Source organism: Argopecten irradians, chromosome 1, assembly GCF_041381155.1.
Source record: "Argopecten irradians isolate NY chromosome 1, Ai_NY, whole genome shotgun sequence".
In the NCBI taxonomy this organism is placed as follows: domain Eukaryota; kingdom Metazoa; phylum Mollusca; class Bivalvia; order Pectinida; family Pectinidae; genus Argopecten; species Argopecten irradians.
The window spans coordinates 34,699,241-34,726,037 of NC_091134.1; the positions used below are offsets into that span (position 1 = coordinate 34,699,241).

The window sequence follows — 26,797 nt, forward strand, 5'->3', positions numbered from 1 at the left end:
CAATCAAAGGGCCTTACCGAGTGGATCCCATGTTGTAGATGTGATGCTTGTATCATAATACCGGCTTCATATTAATGTCTGATACATTTTCCATGTAACAGCGTCACTTATTCGTGATTTATTTTGGTAATCCAAAGTGACAAGCATTCTAAAAACGCAATTTAAAAAGTCGCGGCAATGAGTGAAGCGGGGCCTGCATCCGAGAGTTCTCCCAACGATAACAAAGACACACCTCTTGATCACTTAAAGGTAAAGTTCACAAATGTAATCTTTAAGTTGAAATGTTTTAGAAACTAATTGCATTGGCATCAAATATTTATGTCTATGATAATCGGTTAATATAGTTATGAAGCGCTATCCATCCGCAAGGGGGGTAACTCTAGAACGATTAAGCGAAGTTCTCTGACTATAAATATTGTAAAAATAATCATAAACTATTTTTTTATGGTGATATGAGAGTCAAGCACCGGTGAGTTGAAATTTGAGTTAATTAAATTCGATAAAATATAATTATGGAAGTGAATCATTATTTGTATTAATTTAATCAGCATTTTTTAATATTTTTTTTTTCAATTATTTAATTATAATATATTTTCCTCAATATTAATAAACATTGATAACAACTGGAAAAAATTGGCAATAATGAAATCAGTATATTTTTAATTACTCATTTGATGGATGTTTTCAGATAATGTATTCATTGCATAATGAGTATAACGATTCTATTATTTGAACTTATACTACGCATAACAAATTTTACAATCACACCTACATTCAAAAGCAAATATTTATATCAGATTAAAAATCAACTTCTACAAAGATTGTTGGAAAATATTTTCTGTTCTATGAAGGATTGAAACATTAAATAATTTAGAGACATTTAGGACTTTATCATGCATATGATTTTTTTCATGGCCCTATATTTTGATATATTTGCATAGGAACACCAGGAAGAGGATGGACAAGCTGAAAATACAGGTTTGTAAATGTCTTGATGAATATTGTGTGAATCTAGTTATCTTAAATCTGGAATAAGTGACAACAAGTAATTCAACTCAGATTTTGATTAAACATGCTCTAAAATATGTATCAAATCCGTATTTAAAGCTGACAATGCAAGTTAAAAAACATACATTTGAAATAAAAAATTAATGATTTTTTTTTTCGAAAATTGTTTCTGAGACGTTCCCCAGTTATGACAGTATGTCGTATCAAAGGAAGTGGTAGCCATTTTCTTTTGCTCTGTTTAGTTACCTTCATTGGGCAACACCCCCCCTTCCTCTATATAAAGCACGGAATTTGACACACATGTGCCATTCTAAATATATCATGTGTCAGAAACACATTTCTTGATATTGCAAATAACATTGTCAAACTGAAAACAAATACTGCACTCACCTGACAAGGTTTCATTGAAGTAATATATGAATTTACTTTTGTCAACTCTAAGGTCCCAAAATACGTCCAAAACACTTTAATATTTGGGGTCGGTGAATGTATCGGAATGTAAAACTTGCATTATCAGCTTTAACATAATTTTTTTTTTAATATGAAGAAGAAGAAAAAACTTAAATATCTATCTTATGTATATAATGATGTCATTATGCTTGGATTGGGTGAAAGTTATTATAAAAGTCCTACTCGGGTGACCAAATATCAGACATTAGTAGTGCTTTGTGAATAAGGAAATAAATATAAAGCAATCCCATTTACTTCAAATTATATTATTATGTTTTAGAAGAAACCATGGACCAGAATTTAGACAAGGAAACTGCTAATGCAGATGCAAGTCAGGAACAAACGGAGGAGTCTGAAGATAAAGAAGAAGAAAATCAAAAGGAGACAACTAGTGCTGAAGATAATGACAATCAAATGGGGGATGAATTAGAGGTTCCAAAATTGTCATCAACAGTATATGATGCAGCTTTTGAGGAGGAACCCTCAGCAGTAGAGGATACACCTACGGTAGTCAATTCATCAGCAGTAGAGGATACACCTGCGATAGTCAATTCATCAGCAGTAGAAGATACACCTGGGGTAGTCAATTCATCAGCAGTAGAGGATACACCAAATGTTGTAGATTCATTAGCAGTAGAGGATACACTCATTGCAGGAGTTTCATCAACAGTAGAGGAATCAATAGCTGTAGATGATGTATCAGTGCTAGCGGTAAGGGATACACCTAATGAAGATAGTACATCATTTTTACAGAATAAAATAAATGAAGATGAATCATCGGAGGTGCAGGATACACCAGGTGTAGAAGAACCATCCACAGTTGAGAAGTTACCTGTTGCAGCAGACGCAATGGATTCACCAGTAGTGGACAACTCACCTGTGCCAAAAGAACCAGTAGAAGACCCTCCAGAAGTAGACGAGTCATTTAACCTGATGGTAGAAGATTCACATGTAGAGGAGGGCTCTCCTTTATCAGATGATTTAGTTACAGAGACTAATAATAATGAAAACGTCGAAGGTGCTGAAGGTGTAAGTTTAACAGAAAATGATCAAAGTCAAACAGAAAGTCAACCAATGCATGAAGACAATGAGGTAGATAAAAATGATGATGCTAAGACCGAAGAAAAACGCACAAGAATGCAGTTGGATGAGGATGATGATAAATTACTGGCAGATGAAGAAAGTTTAAAAGCCAATGCAGAAGATGGAAAACAAGAAGACCAAGATAATGTGGCTGAAGATAAGTTGTTGGCTGATTCTGAAAACCAGGAAAGTTCAGAATTAATGGAAAATTCTGAAAACAATTCAGGCAATGAAGAAAAATTTAATCAGTCAAAACCTAATGAAGATGAAGATTCTACCGGGGATATCCAGCTGCAGATTGGTTCTGTCACCGGAAACGCGGAGATGGTGGATGATAGCGAGGTGATGGAGGTTGACCAAGATTCCACTCCGAAAGATGAGGACAGTTCAAAGGTCACGGAGGTCGCAGAGGAAAAGAAAGATGGGGACGATGATGTTGAAATGATAGAAGCAGATGAAAAAGAAGATGAGAAAGAGGTTATAGATATCAAAGATGACGATGTCGAAATGAAAGAGGATGGAAACAAACAAAATGAAAGCACCGCAGAAGCACAAAAGATAAAAACGGAACAGGAGGAAAAGCCAGAGGATACAAAGCCTATAGTAGATGATGACGATGATGATGACGATGTTAAAATAATTGATGTTCAGTCTAAGGACAACAGCAAAGCCAAAGAGGTGAAAGTGAAAGATGAGAACAAGGATGCTGTATCAAATGGAGAAATGTGTCTGCAAATAGCTTCGGTCAGTGGAGGAGTGGACATGCCAGAACAGAATGTAAGTTATTGAAAGGTGTTAAATCAGTACAACAGCCAAATCTTGGGTTAGGGACCATTAATTAGATCATCCTTGATACTACAGGGGTTACTATCACTGTTATTATATCCACCCTGGAATATGTCATAGCAAAACTGAAGGCAGTTTAGGGATGGATATGGGATGGATATAACGACAGTGATAGTAAGCCTTTGAATATTGAGGATGATATTAAACAGTGTCATCAAGGGACGAAATTTCATGATAAAGAAATTACAAACATATTTTTAGTTGTATTTTATAATGAAAGAATATTTATGTATATGCAGTAGTCCACATATTGCATCAGTAATGATCTATGCCTTGAGATGATATTTAGATAAAGTTTGTATTCACAAATAATTCCTTTTCAGACATGCACAAATGGAGGTCTATAAATGAATTTTCAATTTTGTAGAAATCTAGTTATGTTTTGTATATCATGAAATACTATCTGTATGGCAAAGATATTTCAAATAACTCTTGATATTCGTTTTGCAGTTTGATGATAAGAAGGAAGAGAAGAAAGACTTAGATACCAAAGTCAAGGAAGAAACTGGTAAGATGTTTATGTTTTTGTATCATAGTAATTATCCCTCCATCTTGGGGGATTGGGTGGCGTGTTGGCTAATTCCTTAGCCTTTAATTTTACATAGCCGGCTATGATTTGATCCCCAACATTGACATCAAAAGGTAAAGACTAAAAAGTCATATGCCTAATCCTCCCAAAGTCCAGGGTTGGATATTACAACAGTAAGAGTAAACTCAGGAATATTGAGGATGTAAATCAACATGTAAATGGTGGTTTCTGAATGTGACCGAATTATTTAAAACATAAATATATACATTTAAAGTTCCAATATCTGTATTTACTTTATTTTTTGATGCATTAGAAGAACGGAGAAAAATATCTTGTTGTAAATCATGTAGAGACAGGACTAAATCGAAGTCAAGATGAGTGATCATAATTCATTAACTTTTGATAAATATCAAATAAATATTGAACATGGCTAAGTGGCTCCCATTTAGTCAGACAAGCCAAAGTAAGCTGACATTGTAACGTTGTTGCCAAGAACGTTGTGTGACTACCATAACTACGTAACGTCTGTCAGAACTCTTCCGAGAATGGGTCATGAACTTTCTGACTCCCGTTCGACATCATTAGTAATTTATATGAGGACCAGTTTAAAATGAAGGCATGTTTACAAGTATTGACTTTCAACAACTGCTCTACCAAAGTTATTAAGAAATCATTATAAATATTCTTTGATATAACTCAATTTTAACTACATCTACAAATACTTATAATATCGGGGTCGAATCTAACTTGACCTTTTGTTGATAGTTACGTATAGTGTAGCTTTAAGTTCATTGGCTGATCTTTTGCTCTAACACTCAGGATCGAAGGATATCAAGCAAGAACCCAAAAGTGGAGAGAGTAAATCAAAGAGTACATCGAAAATTCAGACCTGTATAGTCTGTCAGAAGGTAAGCAATAAGAAGTTATCAGGTAGGCAAATACAAAGCTCATGGAAAGATGTTCTCCAATCCAATTTATCACTCTGTTTCATAGAGGTTCTGACAACATTCCATTAGGGTCACATTCTGATGACCCTTATACTCCCTGTACTTCAGTTCAAATACATTTATGTTTTTGGACAAATGAAAGGTCACCAGGACATGACCCCTAATGGAATGTTGTCAGATCCTTTATAAAACAAAGTGAGAATAAGGATCTACATTTTAATCAAATTGAATGTTGCCCAGTTTATCTTTCTCTGTAATTTTTATCATTTCTGTATTCTCTGACTTCAATTCATTTATATTCTAGAAATTAAAGTTCATATGGTGCTATCTACAGCACATGTATTTGAATTGTACAAGTACCGTTTTCTTTAAATATATACATTGTATATATATATATATTAGGGGATGTGGATGTGGCGCAGTGGTAAAAGGCGCAGGTATGTTTGGCTAGACGATTGGGTGCCGTAGATCGTGAGTTCGAGTCCTGGATAGGGCACGAGTCAATAACTTGTCATGCTTTGATTGTGTCATTTCCTGATTTTGTTTTATGACGTCATAGCTGTTGTATACTTATGATGTCATGTATATTGATGACGTCATATTATACAAATATTGACTTTTTGTAGGTTAATACAAGGAACTGTTAAACCTGAGAAAGGTAATATTCCCCGAGGCTGAAGGCCGAGGGAAATATCACCTTTCAAAGGTTTAACAATTCCTTGTATTAAACTACAAAAAGTCAATAATTGTTTTATTCTATGAAACGATACTAAACATCCATTCGCCTAAAGACGCCTTGGAAGGCAGAAAGGTCTAGCAAGGAAGCCTAGTGTTTCTTCTTTTTTACATATCTATATAAAGCACATGGTTCAATTACCATATTACCAATCTAGATTTTGATAGATTCTCTTACCATGGATAAGATAAATGATACCAATACCTTTATTTTTGGTTTACAGATTGGGAAGTGTAAATATAACATCGTGAGAAATGGTGATGTTAAGCATCTGTGTGATGACACATGCTTTAAACAGTTCCGGGCCAACCCTACCATGTTCCTGCGTGCTTCCACCGACAACCAGGTCACCAAGAAGCCAGATAGCCCTGCACAAGCTCCGCCTCCAAATGTACCTTCCCCAGGTCAAGAGAGATACAAGACATGCTCCATTTGTCAGCTGATGAATGTGAAAACATCCAAGCCTTTCCTCAACTGGCAGTGTATGGACTTTTGTGGCGAGGACTGCTTGGGAAAGTTCCAGGCAGGGCTAAATGCAGCTTGTAATTATTGCGGCCAAACGGTCCCGCAGGCTTCGAAGGCTAAGTTTTGTGCAAGGGTGGACGACAATGTCAAACAGTTCTGCTCAGCTCCGTGTTATAATGAATTCAAAAAGAGACAGAAGCTCTGTGAATACTGTCAGAAAGATGTTACTAAAATTTCTGATGCTTTTGTAGCACCAGTTGGGAAGGAAGCCTTATTCAAGGATTTTTGTAGCCAGGGTTGTCTGCAGAAGTATGAGGCAAAGTCTAACGATGTTGAAATTGTAGGTGTCGACCGTCCTCAGAAGTCACAGGTCCCACCAAAAGGAAATTTCCAATGTGCTGTTTGTAGGAAAACAGGACCTGTCAAGCACGAGATAAAACTGGAAGGGAAAATGAACAGACTTTGTGGTGATCCTTGCTTCTCAGCTTTTCAGTACGCAAACAAACTGACCATGAACACCTGTGACAATTGTGGTGTGTACTGCTACAATGAGGGAATGGCACCTCAGTACATACAGTTCGAAGGTCAGCAGAAACGGTTCTGCAGCTTCATGTGTGTCAACACATTCAAAACACTAAACAAGAAGGTGGTGTCTTGTGCATGGTGTAACTGCAAGAAGAGCAACTTTGACATGATCGAACGTGTGGACGCCAACAACAAATATCAGCTGTTCTGTTCTCTCAACTGTCTGTCGCTGTACCGAGTGAACCTACAGGCCACGTCCAACCAGGCTGTGGTGTGTGACCAGTGTAGAAAGTTTGTACCGGCCCAGTACCATCTTACCATGAGTGATGCATCTGTTCGTAACTTCTGTTCCTACCAGTGTGTTATGACATTCCAGTCTCAGTTTGCAGGAGGTGCCGGTAAATCTCAGACACCAATAATGAACACTGCGCCACAGAACCAGAAAAGCACCCCTGCAAGGACTCCAGCTAGAAACACTCCAACTAGGGCATCTGCAAGAGGTATACACTTCAGCTACATTTTGTAAAGCCAGAAAAGGCATTGATTCCAGAATTTGTTTTCTGAAGCAAAAGAAATATACAGTCAACCTTTGTTGACTCTGATTATGGTTAGAAGTCATCAGAACTGTTGTAAAGCTAATATTTAAGTTAATTACTGAGAATTCCCAAATTGTTAGATGCAAAGCCTGGCTATATCATTCTTAATCTTCTATAGGTTTTAGAAGTTATCATTTTTGGTTTGAAAAAGTTAAAATTCAGTTTAAATGATATTGTAAATACTTTGGCAACATATTGAAAAGATGAGAAGACATGCAGGGGTTATGGCGATCATTGTCTACGAAACATTCAAAAATAAAAATCTGTTGGATGTTATAGAGATTGCTAAAGTATTCAAGTTTACCACATTTTGTTACAGAATTCTGTATCTTGAAATTATTGTTTCACTTTTGAATCACAAATATGATCTAGGAAAAGCATTAAAAATATAGTAACAGAGATACATTTTCATTCCTTATTTTAGCGAATACAACACAGCAGAAACAGGCAAACGTTCCAGTCATCTCCAATGTAGTTTCCTTGTCAACACAAATCGCAGGTAAATACATCTTAATTTTTTATGGTACATGGTCAGCATCAATTAGAGATACCTGTTTCCAAATAGATAGTATTACCTCATCTCCTTTTGTTGTCCTTGCTATATTTGACTATAAATATCGGTAGGTAAATTGACATTTGGTGTGGTAACCAGGAATTTGGATTTTAGAACAAAACTTTTGTTAACATTGAAAATTAATGCTTTTTTCTTAAGCTTTAGGTTTAACTTAAGGTTGGGTGTTACAAACCATCCATCAAAAAAGTATTGTTATATTCATCACCTGTAAATAAGGACAAACATAAAAATCTTAAAGCTCAATTTCAAATTAGAAAACAATAATTCTTAAAACACCAAACCAGATTACCAGATAATGATCAATTACGCACCATCTCATTATATGTACATGTAATATAAAATACGAAGTCAAAAGATTTCAGAAGAAAATGATGATTATCTCATTTTGGTTTCTGTAAAAAATTGATAAGAAGAACAGCACCATGCCTATTATCCAACTTTAAAGTTTCAGTCATTCATAGATAAAATGTGTGTCTTGCTATACAGATGCAAGCAAGACCCAGGCTAAAAAACCAAATGCCCCATTACCACGAGGTATTTCATATGCAAAATGCATGCACCTATTTTTCTAATATCATGTAGAATATATCGTTACCTAATCTTGTTTCAAATAATGTATTTTAACATACTAGTGATGATTTGTCTTTCATATTAAGAATTTCTTGAAAATCAAATAAAAAATATTAATATCTATCAATAACTATCTTTTCATAATTCATTATTTTAGAATAATAAATTTTATCTGTATGATGTAGCATAACAATAGCCACAACAATGATGTTGCACAACACAATAGATATTTGTAGCATATATGTTTATTTCCTAAAAATTGCAGGACAGATTATATCTGAAAGAGAACTAAACTTCCATATATAGATACATGTGTATGGGTTTATTGCTCTAGATTCCCCTGTCTGTTCAGTGTCTATGTATTCTTCCAGTGTATAGTTATAGTATTGTTTTGGAACAAGATTATGTTTAGTTTACCTACATTTTGCTTAGTTATCACAATATTTAATTTTGCTTTAGATGTGTGTGCTAACTGTCTATGTCTTTTAGCTTTTTTTCCCCTGTGTTTTAATTTCTTCATCAAGTTGCTTAGCTTGTTGTCTTTTTAATTAAAATTTGCTAAAAAATAGGAATTTGCAGAAAAGAAAATATAAAAAAAAATACAGAGACAAATCCATTATTAATACAGAATTCTTTGAAATGCAAGCACAATTCATCAGAAAATGTTCATAGAGAATCTTCAAGAAAATTCATGTCAAAATATTTAGTGTACATTTTACATACCACTATGCAGGATACAAAGTCGATACTTCATGTTAGCTAAACATTATATTTTTGAGTGAATAAAACTTATATATTAATTTTCACAGTCTAAATCTAGAGCTGATAGCTTTGTAATTAGCAGACAAATTTTTAAAAAAATGTTTGAGACCTCTTCTGTTGCTTCAACTAATATGTATGCTTATAATAAAACTGCTTTTAGCTGTATTTGTCACATTTCATGTACCTTTCTTTGTACTTATTCTTGAAAATTCTATTATGTAAATCATTGGTAATGCAGATCAGATCCACAACAGCTGATACGTTACGAAAGTTATAGATTTTCATACATGATATTATAGTAGAGATTATTGGAGATGTGACAGATAGGAATTCATACATAAACATTATAGTAAGATAATGATATGTTAATGGGAGAGTGCAACCAACAATTCTGATTTTGGGGAAAGTTCAATATGCTGCTGCAGCTTATGGTGTTGTGTAATAATGCATGTACTTAATGGTGTACAAAAACTGGGGAGGACATTTATAAGGACGGGGTGTTAATGGGTCGAATATGATGTGATTATAGTTAAATAACAAATGAAATACAGCTTATGCCTATTTATGACTTCTGTTAATAATAAGATATGAGATATAAGATATTGTAAAGTGTTCATTGACACACAGATTTGTTAGTTTTGTAGCCTTATACATGTATACTTTATCTATATACCAAGATAATATTCATTACTTAATTGAAAATTGGGGTCAAATTTGAATGAAAATAATTTCAATTGTAGAATAGAATTAAATAGTATTCTATGTAAGCAGGAAAAAAAACCCAACCTATCATTAACAAGATGATACATTTTATCCAGATTATCATAATAAATTAGCTGGTATTCAATAATAGAACTTCGACCAAAATTCAAAAATGCTGTGTGTTACATTTCAGGATCTCAACAACAGACTGTTAGAAGCAATCAGATGCCAGCCCTAACTAACAGTCAGAGCCAGCCAAGGGTTTGTATCATCTCATAGTTACTGGTTAACTCCCCACATAACTCTGCCCTTTGACTGTCTAAAATCAATCTATGATGTATACTTGAAAATTTAAATCCAAATTTACCCTTGGTAGGATGTATGAAACAATAAAATAATACATTAATAATAAGTCCTAAATTGTTATAAGAATAAAAAGCAACAAAAAACTCCTGAAAAAAACACTTTAAATGGACATTAGACATTAGATTTGACAGACTCGCTCTTTGTGTTGCATGGAAAGAAATCTAACAACTGAAGCTATATGTGTATAAAAGGTACAATATCTTTTATTAGGAAAATATTTTCAGATAATTATATTAAATACTAAATTGAATGTAAAATAAACAACTTTTATTCCACCCAACAGTCGTCTGTGACAAATACTTCCATGCAGACGCCTCCACAACAGATCATCATCCAACCGCCGCCACCAAAAACGGTCAAGAACAAATCACTGTTGTGTAAACCCTTTGTACAGACCAAGGCCACATCCTGTAGGCCTCACACACAGACTAAAGAGACACAGACAGGTAAGTTATAGTTTAGACCAAGGTATACATCATCAGCCTTACACTTACTTCTTAAATTTCATGTGAAATTCGATTAATATTTTCACAAAAAAAAAAAAAAAGATTTCCACCAACTGTAGACTAGCTATGTTTCAAAACATCTTATCGTACTTGGACTCCATTGTTTTAAATATTTGTAAATCTCATATTATACATTATATTAATATGATGTAATTTAATAAAATCAAGAATTTTTAAGGGCCCATATGACTTGCAAGGCCCTTGGGCTTCTTGTTTTAAGATTTTAACTATTAAAGTTCGACTTTCTTTTCTATATTGTACTGTAATAAACTTTCATAAATCATCAGTACTGAAACTGACTTGGAAATGGAAACTTACGTTTCTTTAATGCTGAAACTGAATTGGAATTAGAACACTTTCCTTTTAGTAAGCTTCAGAATAATGAATGCTATGTGTTATTTTGATATTGTAGATGAAAGTGCCCCCAAACAGATGGTGATCCCGATACCGATTCCCTACTACATCCCAGTACCGATGATGATGTACACGCAATACACACCTGTGCCCCTCCCCATCCCCGTCCCTATCCCTGTACCCTGCTTCATCCCAACCACTAAGAAGTCATCCAGCAGTATATTTAAACACATAAAGGTCAGTGCTGTAAGGTTACATAGAGCATTGTGTGACATCATATTTTGATTATGATGTCATTATTACCTGTGTGACATCATATTTTGATTATGACGTCATTATTACATATGTGACATCATATTTTAATTATGACATCATTATTACCTGTGATGTCCCAATAGTGTTAGTACACGTGTTTTACGATATTTATGACATGGCCATCTGACATTGCTAAATGGACAAGTTATGGGATATTTATTTATCTGTTGACTGTCAATGCTTTATGGAGTCCCTAAACTTACGAAAGGTCAAATTCATCACAGCACTAACAAATTATTACGCTAAAATAAGTTTGTTTACACTAGTCCTTCCTCTGTATTTGTACTACTCTAAACTTTTGTGAGCAGGAAATCCAGGAGAGAATCCCGTCTGATCCACTGGAAGCCGAACTGCTGATGATGGCCGAGGCCGTAGCTGTCGCAGATCCCGAATCTGACTCTGACACTGAAAATGAGGATATATTACCTGCATCTAGTAAGTAATTCTCAACATGAAAACTAATTTTCTTCATGACAGAAAAAATTTAGCAATTTCTTAAACATATGTATGCAGGGATAAAGCTTTAATGTTTTTAAACTGAATGGTTTCAGTTTAAGGGTCCCTCAACAACTCATTAAGATCATTCAGCCCCAAACTTAAAATTGCACAGAAGGCCATTTAGAACCAAACTATATATATTTCACATAAAAGAAAGCTATAATGAGATAATACAGATATGGTAAATGTAATACAGTAAAACCCCTCTAACTTGAACCCGGATTCCTCGAATACCCCCTATTCGTCGAACTGGTCGTACGGTCCCGTCCGTCTCTCTATATAATCTAAGTAACAAAACCCCGGATAGCTCGAACAGCTATTCGTCGAATACCCCTTATTCCTCGAACAGAAATATGTCCCCGTTGCATCAAATACATAGTATTTACCCATGTATTTGTCGAACAGGTGTTCGGCCCTTGAGATTTTTTTTACCTGTGTCACACCTGACTGCACCGACCAACATGGATAATTGCTCACGATCTTGTGTTTATACAATTGGCGTGTCAAGCCTTTAGGTAATTAAGGGATTAACGGTGTCATTATTACCTACCTACACAATCGCAAGCCGTTGTTTAATGCTAACTTTATTTAAATATTTCAGAAAAGGCATTAAGTTATTAATGTTTCTCTCGTAATAATCTTCGTTGTAAATACGGAAGTTGTTGATCCGTGTTAATAGAAAGTACACATTGTGAAATGACAAAAGAGGCGGAAGATATTGCTGACGTCCGCCTAATTATAAAAGTTTATTTTTTTTTTAAATTTCTTCGTTGGTTTCATTCGACAGGCTAACACAATGTTATTTGCCGAAAGATGTAAACGATATCAAACGATATATGCAAAGTACATTTTATCAGTGCGTTCCGTATCTTTTCATGTAAATTGTATTTTGTAACTTTACTCGTAAATACTAAATAGACATCTATAGATATCATTCCTTATGTCCGTAAATATGCTGGTTAATAACTTTATTGTGAGTATGTATTTTGTAAATGTTTTAAATAATTTGTGATAATTAAATAATAGAAAATGTACTCCTTGTTGACCAATATGGATATTGTACATTTACCTAGATGACGATCGTTTAATCTGATGTGAATGACATTTGATCTAGGGCTTTCTCATTAGCTTTTCCAAACGCTAAATTTATGTTATACATTTTTTCAACTTGATATTGCTATCAATACAACACTTAAATAAAGAAATCCAAAATGCTGAAAGATAGGGTAATTAAAATGTCATTGCCGTGCATTGTTTGTCATAGTTTGAAACTGGACATTTTAACTGTTGATCTTGACCAACCTCGGATGAGTCGAATACCCCGTATTCCTCGAACTATTGACCTGGTCCCCTGCAGTTCGAGTTATAGGGGTTTTACTGTATTTAATTTTCAGATACAAACTGTCCATTAACAATTTTGAAATTGAAATCTCCTTGTGTAAGTTGCTTTATTTGTGGGGGAATTTTGCTACATTTTTTCAATCAACTTAAATTCTGAAAAATTGAATGCCCACAAATAAAATTGAAACAATGACAAGCAAGAAAATCTGTATGAATTATTAATGTTAAAAGGTGACGTTGTGTGAAAAAAATTCTCCCTGCAAGTAAGAAATCACGAAATTTTCTCTCTACAAAATGACGCAACCATCCTTAACTTTATGGAATTTCTTAACTAAAATTCCCCATAGGAAAGAATTACAGAAGTTAAGAAAAAACCCTTAAGTTAAGGAGCCTACCTTAAAATATGTAATGCTTTCCTATGGGAAATTTTAAGTTAAGGAAGTCCTTAACTTTAAGGAATATTTGTGAAACTGGGCCCAGATACAGTAGTTTGAAATATAATACAGGTTGATGAATGATGATATATAATTATTTGTTCTCTTAATGTGACAGAAATGTTAACTGGTGATGATGGAGACACCCTGTCCAACTCGCCATCTCCCATCCCTGATCCGGTCCCCGAAGTCACACCAGCACCTGGCCAATCTAACGGAGAGTTTGGCGAAGACATGCTGCAGATGGCGCTGCGTATGGCTACAGAGATGACCTCTGAACCTGTGATGGACCTAGAGAGTTCTATAGACCCTGTACCTGTAAACACAGGTAGGCATTGTGTGTCCTAGCAAGTTCGTGTCAAAGTGTAGCTTTAGTTTACCCGGGTATATGTCAGATGTGTCGCTTGTCAATATGTTTATCTTAATTCTCCATTCTGCTTCTGCACCCAGCATCAACAGAGTCTAAACTTGATTTGCTCTCTTCTACTTCTAGAAGACTACTTCTGATCACTATATTTGAAGCTTTTCTGCTTCTGGAAGCTTTTCCATCTTTGAGGTGGAAGATCTTCTGAGAATACTTCACTTCTTAGAAGAGCGCAAACAGAGTTGGCTACAGGACTAGAGAGACGGATTTAAACTCATGGGAGAATTGTGTAAAACTGTTGCTAATGTTTGAATTTTCGTGTGATCAATGTTATTTTGTAAATTCAAATACAGAGAATTGATATGAAATGATTATTTATGTTGGTATGTCTAGAGGATGAGGTGGACAAGTTTGTCCACTTCTTACCGAGGCCGGTAGTTCCTACCCAGACAGACTATTCACTCGTATCTATACACCCACAGCTACAGAACCTACGCAATCAGATGATTCTTGATGCCCAGAATCCAAATATAAAAAAGGAAGTTCAAACATCAAAGGAAAAGACACTAGTGATTCCAGTATGATTGAGTCTTCTCACACTTTGAGGTCTACGATAAGAGCGATCAAGAATGCAAACAAATGCTTGACTTTCATACTAAAAGTGAAACAGAATGCTGTTTCAAAATAGATATAAGAGAACCTTCAACTACAGTGTACCTCCCACTTAAGAAGGAAGAAAGTTTTAAGCAGAAATCCAGTGTTAAACAGTCACCAAACTCACATGGAGAATTCTCTGCCAATACAATGAGCTGTACAAGACGAAGTGTTCGATACTTGAAAGGTACTCGTATGTTTTGGATCATGATACAATACAAATTCAAAAGTATATCAAAACATTTTGATTTCTTAACTCCAGGTATTGCAATCATAAAAAGCAATAATTTCTTAACTGTAAAATATAGTTAATGTTATATGTCAATGTTTACTAGAGCCCAGAATCCATTCTGTCTGTCTTCCCACAATTAGTTGTGAAAGATGTGCTAATAGAGTTTGACTTGTGATTTTTTTTTTTTTTTAAGAAATCCTGGATCATTGTGATTGCTGGAGCCTAACTTTCAGTTCTGAATTTGGGGGCCATAGCCACTGTTACTTTCAACAAATTTTCATTAATTTTGATCTGCTCCATGTATCTGCTGCAAAGATTATTCTTTACATGAATGGAGTCCTCCTGATGGTCATCAGTTCTCTATGTATAATCTAATTGTAAAGGATTTTTAGACAATAGTAATAAAAATTCATTTAGAAATTAAAAAATAACTGGTTCATATTTATTCTAGTTGGCGTCCATTTGTTTGCAGATTGGTGTAAACAGACAGATATGTGTGAAGACTTGTCAGTCATATCTACTGCAGATCTAGCGATGGCACTCGAGTTATTCTACACAGACAAAAAACAGAGCTTTCAGAAACTGTCCATGCTAAACATGAGAAGTTCTTTAAAACGATACTTTTGGCACATCGGTCGCACAGATATAGACATTGTGAAGGATCCAGAATTCCGAAGAGCTAATGGTGTTATTAATTCCATGAGCAAACCAGACCTTCAGACAAAACGACGGAGAGGCTTGAAGAAAAAGACACAGTCAACCAGGTTACCATTTCACAAAGCATACATAACTTTATGGGTGCACATACCCTGAACGTTAAAGAGGTAGTGTAATGGAAATGTTCCTTCCTTTATTCAGAAAGAAAATTTTAATCCAACAAAAACAAAAAAATAATTATGAAAATCGATCTAGAAATCTTCGAGATATTTAAGATCGAAATTTGCCCATTTGCACCTGTTTGAAAAACAATCAATGCGACTTCCGGTTTGGCTTCGAAGCATTGTGACGTCATATGAGCAACATTCAAGGCAGTGAGAGCGACCACCTGGCGGTACCGCCAACGAAGGAATAGCTTTTTATTAGGGGGAATCGCTATATTGCACACTTTTAAGAATGTTCGTTTTAGTATATTATTGATACTTTTCTTATATATGATATTTAATGCATTTTGACTAATTTTCAGTCGAATTTCACGTTCGTTTTTCAACGAATTTTCCATAAATTCTGTGTTAGTGCTTAACAAAAAATTGACGTCAATATCATGTTCCGCTAGCGATAAAAATGCATGTACCTTTAAAATATAAATTAAATAGACCACGGAAAATCATACCATTATTATGGAATCTGCAAATTTTTATCTACGATCATACGGAATTTAATTAAATTTGGTTAAATAACGAAACTGTGACAATCAACTAAAAATATGTCAAAAGGCATGAAATATATTAAAAAAAATTATACAATACCAGGAAATCTGATTTTACAATTAATTGCAATTTGCAAACGTAAAGAATTGATTTCGACAATGTCATAGGCCAAATACACGTAACTTTTTAGTTTTTTAACCACAAACATATATGTACAAGAAAGTTTTACCACGTTCTCTCTGCATAAAATGTTAACTGAAGCTAGGTACATTTGTAAGTTGTTACTGAGAAGACATGAACGTGCCTGAGACATTGACATATCTGAGCTTTAATTTCCAATATCGCAAGATTTTACAGCAATCAAATTAAAGTTAGCTGTTCACTATATACTCCGTTCATAGGGAGTTTACGGCGTATACATCAAATTTAGTAGATTTTACAGTGATATGTATATTTTATTCTGGTTATGCAAAATACAAGTCCCGGAACGTAAATTAAAGTTTTTTGCAACATAAACTTGAAGATTTCTGTATAGCGACACATTTCATATCATATGCTTCGGTTTGGTTGCAGAAATAAATGATTCAGTAACCAATGGAACACACCTCGTCAATCAGTTGGTAATTATAATTGACTGACACGTGAACATCGAGGCTTGTAGCCAATGCTATGGCGGGGGCGGGCCTCTAGATCTACGGCGACCTCCTGCAAAAAAAAAAAAAAAAAAAAAACCAACATATCCATGTACTTCGGTACAAGATTTATTACATAAAAATGCATGTGTTCGTGTCAAATGACAGGTTGTTATGGACTTATAGCGATACGATGATCAATATATTGCAAATATTCCAGTTGTGAATATCAGAAAAATAAATTACAGCCAATTTATTCAAGATGCTCCACCGCCGACAGAGTATAAACGATACTCACCATTTGAACTATAATTGGTGTTTAATCGCGTATGTATAAACATGTATCTAATTAACACAAATGATAAATTAATTTGATTTGGTGCATACGTATTCAGTACTTCATTGCATATAGGACATAGTGCCACAGATTTTTTCGGGATGCAATTATTTTTTTTTATATCTTTATCTTGAAGTAAAATTAGAAGCTCAAACTTTTCAATGGTGGTAATGATGTAAAGCAAGTAACTTTTGTAATACTAAGTGTAAAGTCGTCTTCTCTTGTTTTTGATAGAGAAAAAAATACCACTTGTCAGAGGTCATCTTCAAAAATGCTGAAATCAAGAAATTGAAGCATATTTCATTCTCTTACCGATTAACTAGTACTACTTAAGATCGGGATTAAGTCGATATTTTGTAAGTTACTACACGCTTCAAAAGTCTGTCGACAGCATAATTTACATTCCATGTATCTTTTACCATTAATCACTGACAGATACTTTTAAGGATTTAATTTGCCGTAAACTAATTATTGTATGATATGAAAGATAACTGCAGAGCTTATAATTAACCGACTTGAAAGAAAAATGATAACATGCATTAAGGTTGTTAATGAATATTTATATGTATAAAATATATCGTAAAATTGACACATTCGGAAGTCTGAACTACAATGTACATTATTATTGTACCATGGAACACGTGTGTTTATGACATAAGATTTAGATCTTCGTCGTTGGTTAGAGTTTTAAAAGAAAAGAGAACTATTCTTGTACATGTATAAACAAGTTGTCAAAAATTATAATCAATCTTAATTTTTACAATTTATGTTCGTATTCTGTAAATTATAAAGGGGTAGAATCTACTGCAGTATTTCATATAACAAGGATTTATAGTTGAGGCATTAAAGATTAGGCCAATGATGTATCTTTATATCATTATACCGACAAAGATACCGACAAGTACCGAGATATCGGGAAAATGTCGAGGTGGAAAAAAAACCCAAGTACCGAGGTCTCCAAGTGCGAGATGTCCTGATACCGCTGCAGCCTGCTGCAACAATGCACCGTCATCCTTTGTGCCGAAAACTTGCCATTTTTATCACATTTACAGGAAAAAAACTTCAGCTTAGGAATACAAAAAACTGTATACGTACGTAAAAAGATAAATTCAAATATAAAGAGGCGATGAGTTATAATGCAATGTTTTCAAATTGATACGTATCGAGCACGAAGCCACCGTGTTGTCACAACACAGCAGACGTAATCTGTTGCTCACAATACGTCACTTCCGGTAAAAAGGGGAATTCCCTAAAGTTGAAAATTCTAAAGGTATGTTTTTGAACGGAGATTACTTTTACGCCTTTTATATGTGAAATGACGCACCGGAAATTGCTAATGGTGTTATTAATTCCATGAGCAAACCAGACCTTCAGACAAAACGACGGAGAGGCTTGAAGAAAAAGACACAGTCAACCAGGTTACCATTTCACAAAGCATACATAACTTTATGGGTGCACATACCCTGAACGTTAAGTTTTTAGCATTTTTTATAAAGCATGTATTATTAACAAGTACCAGTTAATTATACTTGTACTTTCATCATGTAAATACCCACCCAAACCACAAGTAACTTATGACAACATTTCGTGATACTGTAAAATATAATCAACTACATAAAAGCGAAACTCATAAATAGATAAATAAACATTATTGGATTGGCATTCAAAAGTACATATGAAAGCGTAACAGTGTTTAAGGAAAGTTCCATGCATGATGTAAGATTTTCCCCTTTTCTGTTACTTCTGTGATGTTTTCCTATGTACAATTCCAAGTTAAGGAATTTCCTCTAAGTCAAAGAACATTCATTTGATAAAACTGGGGCAAGGTTCAATACTAATGTATTAACTAATAGCTCGTTGACAATGCGGGATACAAATGACTTTTTATTGCTTTATTACATATTTAATGCTTATACTGGATTCAGAAATATCCTACAAAACCTCTATACATGTATTCACTGTAGGCATTTTGTTCTTGAATATTATGAAAATGTTTGCTTCATGATTTCTTGTCAGACTGATACTCTGATTATGGGATGAAGCTAGACATGGTAAAGGTAACAGCAGAAGAGTTAGCGTTGATCCTAGAGAGACTTTACACTGACGCCACATCTAGGAAGAGGAAATTACAACTTTCTCTGGACAGATAGTGCACCTATATTTAATGCACATTGGACTTGCAAAAAAATTGTAATTGCTCTTTGAGAAGGATAGGAAGCACTCTCAATGTGACGAAGGACTATTGCTGAAGTACTACTGCTTTAAAATTGCAAACAGTCTCTTAAGGAAAAATAATTATTCTCATAAAATAATTAACATAATTTTCTTGAACAAATTATTTGTAAGGTAATGTGGCATTGGTATCTCGGTATTAAGTATTGTTAAGCTTTCAATAGTTTGTCTGCTACCGAGAACAAAAAGGAAATAGTTTGGTATGTTACATAAAAAGCTTGATGTCCATTAGAAGATTTTAGGATAGGACACTGTGACATTTGATTAAAACTTTTTATGAATCTATAATTGCATTAAGTACTAGTGTAAGCTTAATTAATTATTTCAATAGCTTTGTTGAGTCCTCACTTTCATTCATGGATGGTGTGATTTGAATTGATATTCATTAAAAGTGTTCTAAGATATTCCTCATATGGGTACTCTTAACTGTATACTAAGTTTGAGTCAAATCAATAAAAGCAAGATGGTTGACATAGAGCATTAGTTATAGTCAAAAGCATATTTATACCAAAACTAGGTATCTGTGGAGCCACGATGGCTGAGAGGTTAAGATGTCCTGACACAAGCTTCCACCACTGGGTTGTGAATTTGAATAAAATTTGGAGCAGTTGCCAGGTACTCACTGCTGGTCCTGCTTTCCCTTGTTCAAAAGCTAAAAGCGTCAAGTACCAAATTTAGGCTACTTTGACCTGCATTTTGTCACTAAATTTAGCCTACATGAAGAAAGAGCTTATCCAGGTTCAATACATTCATAAGACTATAATTCATCAGATAGTCTCATTTGTATAGGCTATTCACCAGTATAGCATCTATTATAGCTAAATATACTATTGTCTCAATTAAGGTAGGTCCATTTTCATTCAAAGTTCACTGTTCAAAATTAACATGTTGGGCTTCCTTTGTTGATATTAATGCTTTTACTTGTTTGTCCAACACAACAATTTGTCAGTTGTGAGGCCGATTGGAAACCATCTCTTTTGACATGTAGTTCAACCTCGTTACATCTCCATCTTCTTTTAGGAGATTTTGTATTATAACAAGAATAAAATACTGCTCTTTGACCAAAGAATGATGATAGAATTAGAAAACTTTATGTAACAGCTGGTTTTATTTGAGGTTGCTTCGTAAAAAAACCTTGTATATATATACTAGTACATGTATATTGTCAGTGCAATCTTCATATGAAATTTCAATAACTAAGTCTTCAAATAGCATTGATCTTAGCTTCTATTACCAAATGCAACCCAATAAGTGCCTTGCAATAAGTCCCCAGGGTACTTAAAAATCGGAAAAAAGGGGGAGGGGGGGTGAATAGAACCAAATATGGACTAGCCTTCCGTCAAATTAAAACTCAAAGTAACCCATAAATCAATTTGCAAAAAGAAATCAAATAAGGAAAGTTTCAGTGAAAGTGAAGTCAGTGAAATTTGGGTCTCAAATAGGAAGAAGGGGACTTATAGGGATGGGGCGCTTATTTGTTCTAATGCGGTGATTTGAAAATGCTTACAAGCCTTTTACAGTAAAACACGGTTATAACGAAGCACTAGGGACCAACAAAATTACTTCGTTATAAGCATAGTTCGTTATACACTTTTATAGAATCTTACAAGAATATTGAAGAGGGGAATTAAAATTTCTATGTTAACCATGAATTGGTTGAAAGCGTGTTCGTTATAACCGTGTTTTACTGTATGACATTTAACAAACTGTCGTTTTGATTGATTTCTATTCAGTTATTTGTTTTGATATTCATGCCAGTTTGTATGAATAAAGTTTGTAGTAAAGTAGACCTGTTCAGTTTTGTTTGTGCATGCTGTTTTGTATATGTTTTTATCACATAACTGGCCCGTTCAGTCATGTCATACGCCATGTCATAAATGTTGTAAGAAACATGACTGTATAATAACACTATTGTGACATCAAAGGTAGTTTTGAGATCATAGTCAATATGTGACATCCTTGGTGATAGGTTTGGAAGACGAAAATGTCACATCCTATCCGTATTTCGTCTGTCTTATTTTTCCATTCCATTACGTTAGTTATGTGATAACAGAATCTTACTCTGGCCCCTACATACTACGAACTGAAATTTTATCAAACAATTTGAAATGCAACTCGTGTAAAGGCTTGTGGCATATCAAATTATTGAAGTTGTTTGATTAAATTCAGATTGCATAGCTTTTTATGTAAGATTCTCTATTGTAAATATATTCTATTCTCGAAGTTTATTGTTTGAACATATATATGTTTTGTATGTACCTACTTTATAATTGAAATAATAAATTTATCTTTAAAAAAATGCTAAATGCTGACCATATACATGTATGAACCTAAAATATATTGCACCAGCTCAAGGTTGATTTTCTGTGCTTATTTTAACATTGAAATAAGGTGTTCTATAAAAACTTTTGGAAAAGTTTTCTAAAATATGTAACACCCTAATTATTCATTGTCTTGAAAATAATCCAAATATCCAATACAATAACAAAATGAAAGACAAAACTTATGATTATAATAATGTTCTTTGTAATTATAGATCCCCCTCCACCTGCTCCCCAGGAAGAAGAAGAGGAGGAACTTGTACCAGCAAGGGAGACAAGGTCAAGAGGTCGTGGCCCTAAGAGGTCAGGGTCAAGAGGAAACCGCAAGAGCAAACGCCAAAAGGTTGTGCATCCACTGGAACAGGAGGAGAAAATGGAGTCCGAGCCAGCCATTGAACCAGAAGTTCCCGAAATCCCTCCGGATGCCAACATGTACCTCAAGTACACATATGGAGTAAATGCATGGAAACACTGGGTGGTTTTAAAAAACGCCCAGCTGGAGAAAGTATCTAATCAAGGCTCTGGCAAACTCAAGCTGTTCAAGACAGATATGATGGGTTGTTCTGCAGATGAACTGAACTATTCCCTGTGTTTGTTTGTAAAGGAGGTCCGAAAACCAAATGGGGATGAGTACGCTCCTGACAGTATATATTATCTCTGTCTAGGTAAGCTGTTCTGTAGTCCAGGGAAAGTTTTTATGAAAAAAAAATGGTTACAGAAGAAGTACAAATTGTAGTTTCATGGTCCACCATTCTGTTTTATTTCAGTATACAATCATTATGTAAATGCATACTGACATTTGTTTGTTTAATGCTGTATAGTTAAAGAGTAAAAAAATAGAAATGAACATTCTAGAGTTAAAAATGATCATTAACAAGAAGGAAATAGTGCTGTAATTTAAGTTTTAGAATTAAAAAATGATCTCTGTGGGGATTCTGTTTGTCTACAGTGACAACCTGTGAAAGGGGTGTAAAACATGGTTATAACGAACTTCTAGGTACCAGCACAATCACATCTTTATAAGTATAGAACTTTTAAATATATTACAAATATATTAGAGAAACATTGGTTGGGAATTAAAAGTACTAGGTTATAACCATAAATTTGTTGTAAATGTGTTCATTCTACACGTGTTTCACTGTATCTTTGAAATGTATGTATGTGTTTTACAGGAATTCAACAGTACCTCTTTGAGAATAGTCGGATTGACAACATCTTCACAGACGTGTATTACGAAAAATTCACGGAATGTCTTAATGAAGTCCTCAACAGATACGAACCTAAGATCAACACAGCAGGTAGGTGACTGAACTTAATCGGTTTTCCATTGTTTATAAGGTGACATTCTAACACCTGACTCTTCATCTCTGGCTGAAGTGACCAAGTTGTTAGTTATTCTGCCACTAGCATCTGGCTGAAGTGACCAAGTTGTTAGTTATTCTGCCACTAGCATCTGGCTGAAGTGACCAAGTTGTTAGTTATTCTGCCACTAGCATCTGGCTGAAGTGACCAAGTTGTTACTTATTCTGCCACTAGCATCTGGCTGAAGTGACCAAGTTGTTAGTTATTCTGCCACTAGCATCTGGCTGAAGTGACCAAGTGCATGTGACTAAGGTGTTTGACATTTTACCTCTAGCCCTCCACCTTGGTCACATGGCTGAGTCTGACATCGCATATCTTATCAAAATCCAAGATGGCAGCCTGTCAGTGAAAATGTTCACAGATTGATCCAAAATGCAATATGCACAACTAGTATACTAGGGAAATCTAAATATGAAATTTGGGACAGATCTTCAGCTATTTCCGAAAAATAACGGTAAAAGTCTAACTTCAACTATGAAAATCCTAGAATGGCGGCCTGTTGACCATCTTTTTGTTGTTTTGACTGATCGGTAACAAATTGCTATACCTGGTAATCACAACTAGGGCCGTAGGGAAATCTTCAAATGAAATTTAAGACAGATCCTTTCTGTACTTTCTGAGAAATAGCGATAACAAGAATTGTTAATTAACAGGATGGATGGACCACAGACGAAAGGCGATTTGAATATCAGATGGTGGTATAAAAAGCTAGACCAGAGACAAATGTTCCATTAATTTGTTTTACAGGACAGTTGGTGTGTCGTATAGAGGAGGAACACCTATGGGAATGTAAACAGCTGGGAGCCCACTCCCCACATGTACTCCTAAATACACTCGTCTTCTTCAACACCAAGTTCTTCATGCTCAAAGAAGTTGACGAACATATAAAACTGTCATTCACACATATCATGAAGCATTGGAAGAAAACTCCGATCGGAAGGAACAACACTACTGGTCGCACAGTCTACCTACGTTACTACTGTCCTAACCCAACCAAGGCCACAGGTCAGTTTGCTCTAGGCTTCAGTTTGACTCATCACATATTTCAAATAATAGTTACCATGGAGACATAACAGAGTCTTCTGAATTTAAACATTGTGTGATTTAGCTGAAAATCGTCATATTCCATCTTTGCATATTACAGAGTTAGCTCCCTTGGGGGTAGGTATCAATTTTGACGTTATTATTTTGTGGGTGCACTTCATGTTGTTTTTTCTGATAAGTATGATGTTATGCTCGCAATCACTTCACGTCACAATCAATACCTACTCTGCAAGGGCAGCTAACTCTGTAATATGCAAATATAGAATGAGAGTTTTGAAGAATAACAAATATGGTTCTTATAGTTTTCAAAACATAAAATGTTAAATTGTTTAAATTGTTAAATAACCAAATGAAATGTCACAATGAAGGTAATTGGAAATCTGTGTATGGATCAGTGGCAAAAATATTGTTTGGATGTGAAAGATGGCAAATACAATGGTCCTATTTTAAACATGTCATTTTTGTTGCCATAGTTTCAAAAGAGAGGTAGAACGGCATACAAATATAATTGCAAGACATTGCCTTACAGGTCTAGTGTATTTAAATGGATCACTTTTATGTGGCTTATTTGTTTCAGCAGACATGAACCAAAAGAAGAAAACTAAAGACGAGGTCCCAGTGTACGAACAGGCTGAGAATCTTGACAACCCTTTAAGGTGTCCCGTCAAGTTATACGAGTTCTATCTCTCAAAATGGTTAGTAGCATTATACATTAACACCTCATATCAAGATAAATTAGATATGTTAAAAGTTCACTCGACTTTATTTCACATTCTGGTTTTAAGCACCTGAAATCACAGACTTGTAGACAGAGGTCAAGGTTAAGTAGTCCAAGGTCACATGATTTCTTTGCTATCGACACATTGAATTATTGTATAGGACATGTTCATGTCTATTAATTTGTGGTATGCACATAAAATATTTTAGTTCATGCAAATTGACATCATTCTTTAATATTTAGAACTAATTGGTGTATTTTGTTTCTTTACAGTCCTGAAAGTATAAAGAATCGTAATGATGCATTCTACCTGACACCGGAGAGGTCTTGTGTCCCTGACAGTCCAGTGTGGTACTCGACCCAGAATCTGTCCAGCGAGGCCATGAATAAGATGTTAAATCGCGCTCGATTGGTTCGTGAGATTCAGGAGGCCATGCTTCATACACAACCAGTCTACATGTAATATATGTTCAGGAATCACAACCACATCTCTTATGGCTGTTTTTTAGACAATGGGAGAACTTAAAGGACACCAAGATGTTGATGAGACGTCTGAAATGTATTTGTTTTTCAGGGAATTTCTTATGTCATAAATGTCCATAAACTGTCATGGCATTACAATTATACTGGCCAGATGACAGCATATATCTATGAAATTTTTGTTATGTATCAAAAACATTACCCAGGTCAAAAACCGGTGTAAGCAGTAATTATCTCTGTGCTAGAATTAATTTGTAAATTTTTACTGCAATGTTTGTGATTTCAAATGAAAAAGCAGACTAAATGAATCACTTGAGCTGTCAATTTTGTTTATTGGAATCAATGATGTTTATATATATGCTGCCATTGAAATAGTCAGATATGTATATCATTATATATATCATAAAATTAAATGTTTCAAACTGCAATAATTTCATCAAGGTTCAATTGAAATATTCTACATCTAGTTGCTATGCATTGCCATTGATCAATTTATTAATTAATCTTTTTTTTTTATTGTATATCCTTTATGTACATTCTTATTACATCAATGAATAATTTTTTACTCCACCAGGTATATTCCATTATGTCCCTGCCCTGAACACCTCCTCATGGCCCATTTCTAATTCATATGAAGTTGGGGCATTTTGCCCTATGCATACAGACATTGCTGAAACTGATGAATGAATATTTCCTGTAAATGAATCGGTCCCTGACGATTGTGTATAACATTTTGTTAAAAAACAAATTAATTAATGATTAATTAAAAAACAAAGGTAAAAATATCAAATGGACAAAATTAGAGTAACATACTTTTCATACCTGGTACTTTATTCACTGAACATTTTCAACTAAAATGTACATAAACCATACAAGTCTTGTTTGTTGATTGTGTATTTGTTTTTTTGTTTCATACACATAAAAGAAAGATTTTTATATAGTACAATGGTTCATTGTATCTTTAAATTCATCAACTCATTATTCCTGTTACCAGTATTGCAAATTATTAATTCTGCATCAATGCAAATGACAAATAAAAAAAAATTGACTCCTAGTGTTTAATGGCAGATAAGAGAAATAGCCTTCTCTATTGCTACAATAAATGGGAGATTAACAGGTATTTGCCTATTGTTACCAGATAACTACAGCATTGGTAGGTTATTGTTTTTAGCTCACCTGGCCCAAAGGGCCGGTGAGCTTATGTCATGGCGCGGCGTCGTCGTCCGTCGTCCGGGTCCGTCGTCCGTCGTCCGTCCGTCCGTCCGTCCGTCGTCCGTCTGTCCGTCAACATTTCCTTTAAATCGCTACTAGTCATAGAGTTCTGCATGGATTTTAACCAAATTTGGCCAGAAACATCCTTGGGGGGAGGGGAACAGAACTTGTATAAATTTTTGCCTCTGACCCCCCGGGGACAGGAGGGGCGGGGCCCAATAGGGGAAATTGAGGT

At 34.7% G+C, this 26,797-nt stretch overlaps 2 protein-coding genes and 1 pseudogene across 4 annotated transcripts in view; 2 read left to right on the forward strand and 1 right to left on the reverse strand.

Moving 5' to 3' along the window:
• Positions 1 to 26,575, forward strand: LOC138325332 (zinc finger MYM-type protein 3-like). Of its 2 annotated transcripts, none has more exons than XM_069270914.1 (18): positions 1 to 249; positions 942 to 978; positions 1,739 to 3,318; positions 3,838 to 3,895; positions 4,736 to 4,824; positions 5,823 to 7,089; positions 7,610 to 7,684; positions 8,246 to 8,293; positions 9,987 to 10,054; positions 10,443 to 10,605; positions 11,078 to 11,256; positions 11,643 to 11,769; positions 13,726 to 13,935; positions 21,962 to 22,411; positions 22,919 to 23,044; positions 23,856 to 24,113; positions 24,730 to 24,847; positions 25,144 to 26,575. In XM_069270914.1, exons 1-18 carry the CDS (start codon positions 178 to 180, stop codon positions 25,331 to 25,333), a joined length of 5,115 nt encoding a protein of 1,704 aa, XP_069127015.1. In that variant the 5' UTR covers positions 1 to 177; the 3' UTR covers positions 25,334 to 26,575. The 2 variants fall into 2 exon arrangements, with proteins under 2 accessions (XP_069127015.1, XP_069127024.1); XM_069270923.1 differs by having other exon boundaries at positions 24,733 to 24,847.
• LOC138325341 (splicing factor, proline- and glutamine-rich-like) overlaps positions 1 to 26,797 on the reverse strand; it is a 64,147-nt gene that overhangs the window by 25,505 nt on the left and 11,845 nt on the right. The window lies entirely within an intron of this gene.
• On the forward strand, positions 14,349 to 21,952 carry LOC138308272 (uncharacterized; annotated as a pseudogene).

Excerpts from the sequence above, each read along its gene's own strand:
- LOC138325332 (XM_069270914.1), top strand. The coding sequence starts at position 178 with ATGAGTGAAGCGGGGCCTGCATCCGAGAGTTCTCCCAACGATAACAAA. Across the intron at positions 4,825-5,822 it reads CCTGTATAGTCTGTCAGAAG|ATTGGGAAGTGTAAATATAA; the intron begins GTAAGCAATAAG and ends TTTGGTTTACAG. Across the intron at positions 24,848-25,143 it reads GAGTTCTATCTCTCAAAATG|TCCTGAAAGTATAAAGAATC; the intron begins GTTAGTAGCATT and ends GTTTCTTTACAG.